At 36.7% G+C, this 12273-nt stretch overlaps 1 protein-coding gene across 1 annotated transcript in view; it reads left to right on the forward strand.

The window, feature by feature from the left end:
• Positions 1–9208, forward strand: part of LOC113470944 — a 16240-nt gene extending 7032 nt beyond the window's left edge. Inside the window, exons 3-7 of the mRNA XM_026829747.1 lie at positions 4929–5393; positions 7160–8049; positions 8449–8567; positions 8775–8881; positions 9195–9208. Coding sequence (XP_026685548.1) covers positions 4929–5393; positions 7160–8049; positions 8449–8567; positions 8775–8881; positions 9195–9208 — 1595 coding nt within the window. The remainder of the gene's footprint in view (positions 1–4928; positions 5394–7159; positions 8050–8448; positions 8568–8774; positions 8882–9194) is intronic.
• The last annotated feature ends 3065 nt before the right edge of the window (positions 9209–12273 follow it).

A 12273-nucleotide genomic window follows, 5' to 3' on the forward strand; every position in this document is an offset into this window, starting at 1 on the left:
TAATAATAATAATAATAATAATAATAATAATAATAATAATAATAATAATAATAATAATAATAATAATAATAATAATAATAATAATAATAATACCTACCTAATAGAAAACATCAAATTACTAAAAAAAAGTAGGTACAAGAACAACAAAATGGAAAAACAAACAATAACTGTTACAAATTTGTTGTGTACAGTGGGTACTTTATAACTTAAACTTCTCTATATCTCATGTCACCAGACTATAATTTAATATTATGCATATTAGAAGCTATTTTTATGCAACTAGGCACAACAATATGCATAATATTTACAAAGCTGGCTTTTCTCTTCAGTGACAATTTAGCAAATAAAATACCCCCCCCCCGCTGTATTACACTTGACTGAAAAGCACTTTTGATGTGTGTTGAAACTTGAGAATGTGAGAGAATTGAAATTCATACCCTATAGGAGTGAGAGAGAAACAGAACAGTGAGAGATTGAGAGAAGGAGAGAGAGATAAAAAGGGGCGAGTTGGGGTCAAACAGTTGATTAATCTAAACTTCCAACAACAAGAACTAGGTACGAACTACCTTCGATAACATTGGATTGGAAAAACAGAATACAGAAAGTGTCAACAAACATGGCTGAAATGAAAAGTTGAAAATTGCAAGAAAAAGTCAGTACCTAAAAATAATAATATTAAACAAACATACAGTGCTAGAATACTTTTTTTTGTTTTGTTTTTTTTTTTTTTTGTTTTTGTTTTTTTTTTTTTTTTTTCTGGCTCTTCTTCTTCTCTTCCTCCTCCTTCTTCTTCTCTTCCTCCTCCTTATTCTTCTTCTTCCTCTTCTTCTTCTCTTTCGTCTTCTTTTCCTTCTTCTTCTTTACCTGCGTTTATTATATTATAGTAAATACCTAGTACCCTATGTACAGTTGTACACTTATGTACATGTGTTGTTTTTGGATGTGTTCAGAATACAAATTAGCCTAGTATGTGTTTTGTTATGTCTTATTTAACGTCTTATTCCCCGACTATGCATTTTCTTATTCTTATACCCCATAGGCTTAGGCCATCTCAAGGCTACAATATATACACTGACCGGCAAAATTAACCGGACGCTCGTATTTTTTGGTTTTTCTCAAACTGCTGTTCAGTGTTCAATTTTTTTCGGGAATTAGTATGTGTTTTGTTATGTCTTATTTAACGTCTTATTCCCCGACTATGCATTTTCTTATTCTTACACCCCATAGCCTTAGACCATCTCAAGGCTACAATATGTATACCTATTCGTGATTTAAAAATCACGTTATCACTGTTACCAACTTGCGCCGCCAGACTAGCTACATTTGGGGGTAGCGGCGCGTCTGCCCTGGACATCCCTATATACCTACCTACATACCTACCCTTCCTATGTACCTACAATAATACATACATCCCTATATACCTACCTACATACCTACCCACCCATTCCGGTAACAAGTGATGCCACCAGGAATTAAGCTCCGTTATAGATGTAGGTACATGATGAGTTTCCAGGAACTGCTAAGTATTACATCGGGAAAGGTGGCCTAGGCCTCTCCCAAATAAAAAGTAGGTACAACTTGGTGATCGCCCCCAAGGTGTGTTACACATACTGGGTGTCTCAGATGTGGATAATCCGGGCACCCTGTATAAAGAAACTAGGCTCCGTTATAGATGTACATGGGTTTCCAGGAACTGCTAAGTATTACATCGGAAAAGGTGGCCTAGGCCTCTCCCAAATAAAAAGTTAAGTACAACTTGGTGATCGCCCCCAAGGTGTGTTACACATACTGGGTGTCTCAGATGTGGATAATCCGGGCACCCTGTATAAAGAAACTAAGCTGCTTGGACCCCTAAGAAACGAAAATGAAAACAACGAAATGTATTCAACATCAATAGAAATTAATTCTGACAAATATACAAAAATATTCAAAATTAATTTATTTCCTATCTCTATGGCAAGTTTTATTAACAATCAATTTGAAATACCTCCTCAGTCAATAGGGAGATTTCGCATCGAATCCTGATCCCCATAACGCAACCCATGTTGGCGCCATCTTGTTTACATCATGTTTTTAGATTTAGCGTTTGCATGATACAAATTTCTTGACCCCGCCAGGAATCGAACCCGGGTCTCCCACGTGCAAGGCGAGTGCAGTGACCACTACGCCATGGGAGCTGACTAAAAGGAAAGTAATGTAATCGGGTCAAATTTTCGATGGTCAGTTTTTAGTGCCAAAAGTGCCAAAACACGTTTTGAGGCCCCTAGAGCCTAAATACAAAGTTTCAGCCATTGGTCCGTGTGTGTGTCTGTCCTTCTGTCCGTCTGTCTGTGTTTCTGTCTGTAAACAAAATATTTCGAGAACGGTAAGAGCTAGAGACTTGAAATTTGGTGTGCAGCTGTCAAATGTGACAAGGATGCGACACGAAACTCTTAGTTAAGATCGGTGCAACGCTTGGCGGCATTTCGCCCGCTTTTTGGCGTTATTCAATAATATATCGGGAACAGTATGAGCTAGAGACTTGAAATTTGGTATGTAGTCCACAAATGTGGCAAGGATGTAACCTAAAACGGTTAGTCAAGATAGTTGCTGCGGTTGGCGGTATTTTGACCGCTTTTTGGCCGTTTTGACCGTTTTTTGGCGGTTTTCAGCGATACTGATTAAACGTTTAGAGATATTGTAAAAGTTTCAATAGAACAACACCCAAATAAGCATCATTCAATAGGATAAGGAAAGTCGTGTGATGTTCACACCAGCTTTTTTTTTACTTACTTATAAAAGAAAAATTCATAATATCCATCCATATGTGAACTGCCTATTTGGAATGTTTAAAATGAAGGATATCTGCCCACACACGTTGAAAAATACGCAATTACCAGTTGAATTAACTTAAAGTGGACTTTAAATAGTCACATATTGACCCTCAGAACACAAAGGGACATAAGCCACAAAATTTCAAATTAGTGACCTAGGTACCCTGTAGGTTTAGATGGTTAAAAGTTTCATCTGTATTGTTATGGAGCCCTGTAGATACCTATAAATTATTGAAGGAGACAGTCATGTTATCATGTATCTACTACTTATTGTCGGTAACTATGTACATAGGTTTAGGTACTTGTATCCACAACCAAGCTACTTTTAATATTGGTGTACCTATAAATTATTGATCTAATCGGCAACTCTATGGTCTATGAACTGCTGTACTGTACAAAACCAATTTGAAACTGACTAACTAACAGAATTAACTGGACAGGAATATTATACCTACCCGCCGCACACGCTCAGGCCCTCTGAGTCTGAGAGACCCAGGTGATGTCTGTCAGGCGATCTGAGCATGAGTGGATGTCATTTTAGGTACCGGACACCAGTTGTGTTTACACTTGCTCAGTAGCTGTACATGTCTCACTGGAAGGAGAAAGAGGGGAAGAAAGAAAAGAGAGAAGAGAAAGAAGGGGAAAAGAAGGAGAGAGAGAGAGAGAGAAAGAGGAGGGGAAATAGAATACGATTTGTAAAGGGAAGAGACGGTTGGAGGGGGGCGCAATTTTCACGTTTTCGCTCAATTAAACACTCCAGAGAACTTTGCAGCAATTCGGAGCAAAGTGAGGCACCACGCCATAATGTACTTTAACAGCAGCCAATCCAACTACCCGACTTGGAGAAAGCATTAGGAACATTCCGACCTCTGTATTTCTCTAGAAATAATTTCTCTTATTTGCCTTTTTCTACGCGTATAATACGCGTATTTCTTGCGATTGCGAAAACAGTACTTTTCAGATAATGTTCGTTTTCGGAACGGCTGGCTTTCTCCTATCCTGTCTTTCTTTTCTCTTCGTTTTCGGGATGATAAGACCTTAGCAGTTAGAGTTTTCTCTAATAAAATAATTCTCTATCAAACTTAAAAAAAATCCCAACTTCGTAACTTATAAATTCAGAGCTAGATGAGAAATACATAGAAGAGACACAAGAGACAGTCGTAAGATCTCTACGGAAAAGCGGAATTGTGTTTGGAAGGGAAATGAGAAATAGTAGTTTCACTCTATGGTGGTGGGTGTCATAGTGTTTACTATCATCCATGGTATTTATCACAGTGTAACACTTGGAACTAATAAAACTAAATTGCTCTTTTGTTTCAGACCAGCCTGGCAGTGGGTGACGAGACGAAATGAAAGCACAGAGAATAAATGATAATGAAAAGGAAAAGTAATAAACAAGCAAGCACATTGTGAAACAAAAACAGAAGAACGGCTTACTACTGGTACTAGGATGAGGACTACTTGGACCTGCAATATTATATCTTGGAGAGCGATTAGATCTATAACTATCACTAATGCCACGCCAGCTATTTGAGAAAGTGCTGGGGCATAAAGAGCGGTGATGGGCTTTATACCGGGAACAATGCCAGCACCTGTATTCAGTTCGACATTGCTTGGCTGAGTGCCCAGACGAAATGAAAGCACAGAGAATAAATGATAATGAAAAGGAAAAGTAATAAACAAGCAAGCACATTGTGAAACAAAAACAGAAGAACAAAAGAAGAAAGAAACCAGCAGGAGAGAGAGAGGGAAATGTTCTAGAAGCTCATAAAAATAAAATCCTTTGGACGAAATAATAAATCATCTCTGTGATGCCACAGCAAAATGAAGACGAAGAGGAAGAAGAAGAAAAAGAAGAGCTTGGCGGAGGCGAATGTTATAACATTAAACATCATGCGAAGATACGGGCGAAGGGAAATAAATTACACGTCAGAAACATAACTTGTGCTTGTAAAATGCAAGGGGAAGAAATTAAAAACACAGAAAAAGCGAAGGCAACATTGAAAAGAAGTTTGAAAGATAAGACGAGGAAGATGAAGGAAAATTCGAAAACCCCAAGGAACGAAATTATGATTTGTGAAAGTTCTATTCAAATTTGTTTTCATGTGGCTTCAGCTAGAGAAATTGATGCATTAGACGCCAATCATGATAATCATGATACAAATAATGCTGCTAGGGAGAAGGGGGAAATGGATTTCACGAGAAAACGAAATGAAAATACCTTTGGCGACAACAATGATAAATGTGTCAAAAATGTTGATGGAGATGAAAATGTCAAAATGAGGTTTATAAAATATTACAGTGTAAGTATTTCTGATGGGACGTATAACAATGATATTGATGACGAAACGCCCAAAATCCCAAATGATTCTGACAGAAGCAGATCTTCTAATGTTGAAGATATAAGTGCTGATGGGTTTTGTAATATCCATGATTCAGCTGACATGGTTGAAATATTAAGCAGAGCTTTTGTTGACGAACATGAAGAAGTATTTGATGATGATGGAATCTTTCACAAGAGACAATATTATGCCCAAATCAAAGAACATTCAGCTCCAAATTGTTTCGCTGTGAAAGACTGTTTGATTTTTATTCTCAAAAATAATTATTTTGTTTCAACGAAATATTTCATAACTTTGAAATGTAATAAATTTATTTCAGACAAAACCAATAACATAATGTGTTCTAAATTGAAATTAATGTCACGAGGAATGACAGTATTTCTGAAAAAGAATAAAAAGTGTGAATATTTTTATTACATTATCGAGAATTCAATATTAATCAGTCCAAATGTGTCAAAAATGTTGATGGAGATGAAAATGTCAAAATGAGGTTTATAAAATATTACAGTGTATGTATTTCTGATGGGACGTATAACAATGATATGGATGACGAAACGCCCAAAATCCCAAATAATTCTGACAGAAGCAGATCTTCTAATGTCGAAGATATAAGTGCTGATGGGTTTTGTAATATCCATGATTTAGCTGATATGGTTGAAATATTAAGCAGAGCTTTTGTTGACGAACATGAAGAAGTATTTGATGATGATGGAATCTTTCACAAGAGACAATATTATGCCCAAATCAAAGAACATTCAGCTCCAAATTGTTTCGCTGTGAAAGACTGTTTGATTTTTATTCTCAAAAATAATTATTTTGTTTCAACGAAATATTTCATAACTTTGAAATGTAATAAATTTATCTCAGACAAAACCAATAACATAATGTGTTCTAAATTGAAATTCATGTCACGAGGAATGACAGTATTTCTGAAAAAGAATAAAAAGTGTGAATATTTTTATTACATTATCGCGAATTCAATATTAATCAGTCCAGTAACTCTAAATTGTTATTTAAATTCATCTTTTATTATTAATTTTAAAGAAATCTTAAATTTTACAAAAACAACCAACTCAAATATATCTAAATCTAGTTTTTGTTTGAAATTCTTACTTAATAACACCAATTTGACCTTTACTCTTATTTCTAATACTATTTATTATTGTGATAGTGATTCTTTTAGTGACAATCTTCTTAGCAATATTAATTTTAATTTAATACTTAGTGCCATAACTAAATCTACTACTACTTATGTAATGATTCTATTTTCGTTAACAGTAACAATTCTTATTTCAAGAAACTATTTTTCTACTTTACTTGTTGTTGCTATTACTTCTAATTCTAATTTACTTAGAAAACCAACCAATTCTTATTATTTTGTTTTCCTTAAATCCTTTTCCGATTCATTGTTATTCTCGTTGATTTGTTTCAACGCTCACAAAGCATTAGTAACTGATTTCCAATCTTCTCCAAGACAACTGTCAACAATATGCTCGTCATGTATTATTTATAGGTTAAAATTCAATTGGGATGTTTTGGAAGAGAGTAGAAATTTCTCCCTGTTTCCAATATTTGTGTTCAGTAACCCAATATTCGTTCTCAAAGTAATATTAAATCACATCCCCTATTCCCTGAGGAGAAAAAAACATTCAACAATATGCTCGTCATGTATTATTCATAGGTTAAAATTCAATTGGGATGTTTTGGAAGAGAGTAGAAATTTCTCCATGTTTCCAATATTTGTGTTCAGTAACCCAATATTCGTTCTCAAAGTAATATTAAATCACATCCCCTATTCCCTGAGGAGAAAAAAACAAAATGTTTGTTTCAAACAAAAAATTCAATTCGTGAACAAACTCATCGTGAAAGTCAATACAGAATCCTCGCCATCATATTCTGTCCTCATATTCATGGTTTCTCCCTCCTGTTGTTGTTTTGTTGATGAAATTGTTTCCCGCTTCTGCTCAATCTTCATGCAATCTCCCGACACGTTTGGTCGACTAGTTTTTATTCAAATCCTGCATCTCCCCTCATGGTGTTTGTATATGACTCACAACTATATGAACCATTCCCCCTGCATTATGAATAATTCTCCCTCCTGTTGTTGTTTTGTTGATGAAATTGTTTCCCGCTACTGCTCAATCTTCATGCAATTTACCGACACATTTGGTCGGCTAGTTTTTATTCAAATCCTGCATCTCCCCTCATGGTGTTTGTATATGACTCACAACTATATGAACCATTCCCCCTGCATTATGAATAGCATCGAGCGGGGACATAGAAACAGGAATGGATTTTTCGTTTTTGAGAGTGGAAAATATTTGCACAATAATGACGCTAGACAATATGATGTAAGCACTGTCGCAGCAAACAATAACACAAGACATTATCAAACTCATTACACGAAAACCCCCTCTCTCGTAACAACAAATTGTGATAAACAAGGCGCTCATGGTAAAAATCCACCTGACGAAGAACTAATACAACAATCTGTGAGCATACTAAACTCAGATACTAATCGTTCAAATATAAAACATCTAAAAAATGAGGAACATAAAACTAGAAACCTATGTGTCAACGACGCAACGTGGGCTATTCAAAGTTATACCAACAGAATGAGCATTCCAAATAAACCCAAAACAAAGAATAATGTATGTGAGCTATCAACATATAAAACAACTCACGGAGAAGAAGATACTCGAGAGAAATTCATTCGTAATCATTCAGACGACACACGTTTACGTCGGAAAGACAGACTCATCCAAGCACACAAGAGTGAAGCCAACCGTGTGTCCAACCTAATAAAGAACATGCTCACTCTACTGTCCAATTTGATATTTCTGCAAATTTTCTTCTCCACTCTCCTGATGAAGTCAGCACTAGGGAGTGATATGGTTACGCTAAACTCAGATACTAATCGTCCAAATATAAAACATCTAAAAAATGAGGAACATAAAACTAGAAACCAATGTGTCAACGACGCAACGTGGGCTATTCAAAGTTATACCAACAGAATGACCATTCCAAATAAACCCAAAACAAAGAATAATGTATGTGAGCTATCAAAACACAAAACAACTCACGGAGAAGAAGATACTCGAGAGAAATTCATTCGTAATCATTCAAACGACACACGTTTACGTCGGAAAGACAGACTCATCCAAGCACACAAGAGTGAATCCAACCGTGTGCCCAACCTAATAAAGAACTTGCTCACTCTACTGTCCAATTTGATATTTCTGCAAATTTTCTTCTCCACTCTCCTGATGAAGTCAGCACTAGGGAGTGATATGGTTACTAGTGCCGGAGGGAACGCTAGTACAACCACATCGTCACCAGTGGTGGAGACGACGGAGAAGGCCAACACAAGTTATATACCGTGGGAGAGGAATATATGTGACGACTATTATAGGAAACATCAGCAAATGACTGATTGCTGAGATGAAAACTGAACGGGATTTGAATAGATTGACAAGAGACAGGAAAAATCTGATATTCTGATTATTGATTGTGTTGAATTACTTTTCATTGTTGATTTACGAGTAGGTAGGTACTATTGACAGACAAGAGCAAAAAAAAAAAAAAAAAAAAAAAAAAAAAAAAACACCCACCATTATAGGAAGCATCAGCAAATAGTGACTGGACGGGCGACTGATATCAGTTTGAACTTGACACATCCGCTGTTCCTCACAACTAATGGGATTCATCCGGGAGTTACGTACCAAGGTAAACATGATTTTCTTTTAAATAGGTTTTCTCCTTCTTATTAGGACTTTCCTTAGTTCCAATACTTTCTTATAACTTTTGTGGTTAGGTAGAGAGTCTCTACACAATTTTTGGGAGTAGCACAGCATTACGAATGCCCAGATTTGCAGTTTCATGTTGTATTAAAAACGTCCAATATGTCCAATTAAAACCCTTGACCCAATCGGGAATTGAACCCTGGCTCTCGGATGAGGAAGCCTAGTGCGATACCCAATTTACCACGGTGCGGAGGTTGTTTCAAAGTACCTTCCTACTTTATTCTCTTCTGAGATAGGTATTGTCGGGTAGTTTTGAAACACATTTTCCTAGCTGTGTTTTCATTACATTATATTAGGCAATATGTTGATGGTTTGTGTACTTAATCTATTGACGTTCCTCCCTGTCTTGTCTTCCTCTTCTTTTCCTTCCTTCCTGTTTTCTTTCTGTTATCTTTCCTAGAGAAAAAGGGAGAGAGAGAGAGACGTCAGCTAAAGTAGAAAGAGCACATATGGGATGGATGCAAAAGGATATAGAGAGGTAAATATGCACTATGGAGTTACGTATGTAACTATATTTTTTGAAGAACAATGGATCTTGGCAAGCGACTAATATAGTTCCCATGAAAATCCCATATATCTTCAAATACATGATGACCACATACTAAATTGTCTACACATCCAGCTTCATTAGAAACATAGGAGATATGGGGTATAAACCAGAACAGCAGAACACCAAGATTGCTTTCAATGAGACACACAAATTACTTGAGAGACAATCTAATCTGTATGTGTATACCTACGTTTGTATTATGTATGAAGTATCATATATGTACTCGATAATATTTATAGATAAAATTTATCATTTATATGTATTTAATACAATATAGAACATGTGGAAAATGCCATCAATCTTCAAATACATAATGAACACATTATAAATTAGAGAGATAACAGAGAAGATATGGGTATAAACGAGAAAACCCAGATTGCTTTCAATGAAAGGAACATAAATTACTCAAGGAACAATATTGTCTCATGTGCTTGATCTGGGTGAAGAATTAGGAGTTGAATAGAGAGAAAATGCCATCAATCTTCAAATACATGAAGATTCTGAAGAACACACTATAAATATTCCGACCGAACACAACATCATCAGAGATATACCTAGTGGAGAAGATAAGGGTAGAAACAAGAAAACCAATATTACTGTCAATGAAGCATATAAATTAGAATTTCTAAACAATGAAGGAAACAATAGAAAGGAGAACTAAACATTCAAATGCATAAAATGACCAAGTAGAATAATTACCTATTGGTCACTGAGAACATGGCACTCTACATAGTTTCCCCTGATATCCACGTTTAGAGCTATTAGCGTAAGTACAACTATTATCGATGTTGAGTGGATTGGAACACATCACATGCCTTCAGACACACTCCATTTGTCAAGGGTCTAGGTTTTCCTTGCCCTTGGGATCAATTTTATATGAAGAAACCATTTACTGATGAAATTTGTTATTGTAACCAACACCCAGTAACAAGCTTACAGCTCATGTACCTATTTGAAGATTGATGGCATTTTCCACATGTTCTATATTGTATTTATCGAGTACATATATGGTACTTCATATATATAATACATACGTAGGTATACACATACAGATACAGTTTAGATTGTCTCTCAAGTAATTTGTGTGTCTCATTGAAAGCAATCTTGGTGTTCTGCTGTTCTGGTTTATACCCCATTTATCTCATCTCCTATGTTTCTAATGAAGCTGGATGTGTAGACTGTAGACAATTTAGTATGTGGTCATCATGTATTTGAAGATATATGGGATTTTCATGGGTACTAGATTAGTCGCTTGCCAAGATCCATTGTTCTTCAAATATAGGTAACTCCATAGTGCATACTTACCCCTCTATATCCTTTTGCATCCATCCCATATGTGCTCTTTCTACTTTAGCTGACGTCTCTCTCTCTCTCTCTCCCTTTCTCTCTCTCCCTCTTTCTCTCTCTCCCTCTTTCTCTCTCTCCCTCTTTCTCTCTCTCCCTCTTTCTCTCTCTCTCTCCCACCCGAATATAAATTACCCTCCCTCCTTCCAATCTCACTTCCCCTCCATCTTTACTTAAATTCCCCTACCGTCCCTCGTTCCTCCCTCCTAAATATAAAATAAATTAACCAAGCGTCTCCCCTCCCAATGTCACCTTTATTTCATCCCTCCCTTCATTTTAATTTATACTCCCCTCCCTTCCAACCCATTTATACTTCCCCTCCTATCTTCCTACCCATGTCTAACCCCCCCCCCCCCCCTCTCACTTTACTTTCGGGTACCTATCAGCCTTTCTGACAGGTAAAACCCCCGACAAAGGTTGAAAAGAGTAACTGACACTGGTTGGGTAGGGTAGGGGTTAAGGGTGGGACTGACATACTGGGTAGAAGAGGGTAAAGTGTGTGACATAGAAGTGGAGGGGATCATGGGAGAGGAGGTCTCTTCCCCTATAGAAGGGGAGGGTAGTACAGTAGAACCTCGATTATTTCAACTAATTGGGACCAAGGGTAGTTGAAACAAGCGAAAGTTGAAATAATTGAAATCCCGTATAAAACAGTGGAAAAGGGGGAAAAATTTAGATACAAAAGAACAAAATGGTTAATAAATACCCTATTTTGAACTGATTTTGGAGTTGAAATAAGAGAAAGTTGGAATAATGGAGGTTGAAATAATCGAGGTTCTACTGTAACTTACACAGGAGGGTAGGAAGGGGTAGACACAGGGAGGGGGAAGGCCACGACTGACATAGAAGTGGAGGGGGAGGGAGAGGGAGAGGGAAGAGGGAGATGACTCAAACATAATTGAACAAGGAGGAGGAGGAGGAGGGGGGGGGTATATTTGTATATGTGTATGACTGTGTGTAGGTAGTAGGTACCTACCTTGGAGTCCTGAGATAGAAGTGTATAGGGTGAGGAAGGGGGGGGGGGGGAAAGAATTCTGCCTACGGTAGAAATTAAGGAAGGAGAAGGAAAATATCATTGCATTGTAAGCAGTAGTAGATAGTAGATTCAAGTCCCAACCTTGGCGAATTTTATCCCAAACAGATAAGGTTTATCCCAAACAGAACGGCTGACTATCTTCTGTCCTGTCCTCCCTTCGATTCATGATGGACAATAAGAACTCCATTGTTAAAGTTCCCTCTTGCAAACCTCTGAAGAACAAAGTCCCCTAGCTACATTTCGTATGTGAATTGCTATCGAAATTTCTTTTCTCATTTTTCTGACTATAAATATTCCGACCGAACACAACATCATCAGAGATACACTTAGCAGAGAAGTTAAGGGTAGAAACAAGAAAACCAATATTACTGTCAATGAAGCATAT

The sequence above is a fragment of the Diaphorina citri genome, unplaced genomic scaffold (assembly GCF_000475195.1).
Source record: "Diaphorina citri unplaced genomic scaffold, Diaci psyllid genome assembly version 1.1 scaffold1953, whole genome shotgun sequence".
In the NCBI taxonomy this organism is placed as follows: domain Eukaryota; kingdom Metazoa; phylum Arthropoda; class Insecta; order Hemiptera; family Psyllidae; genus Diaphorina; species Diaphorina citri.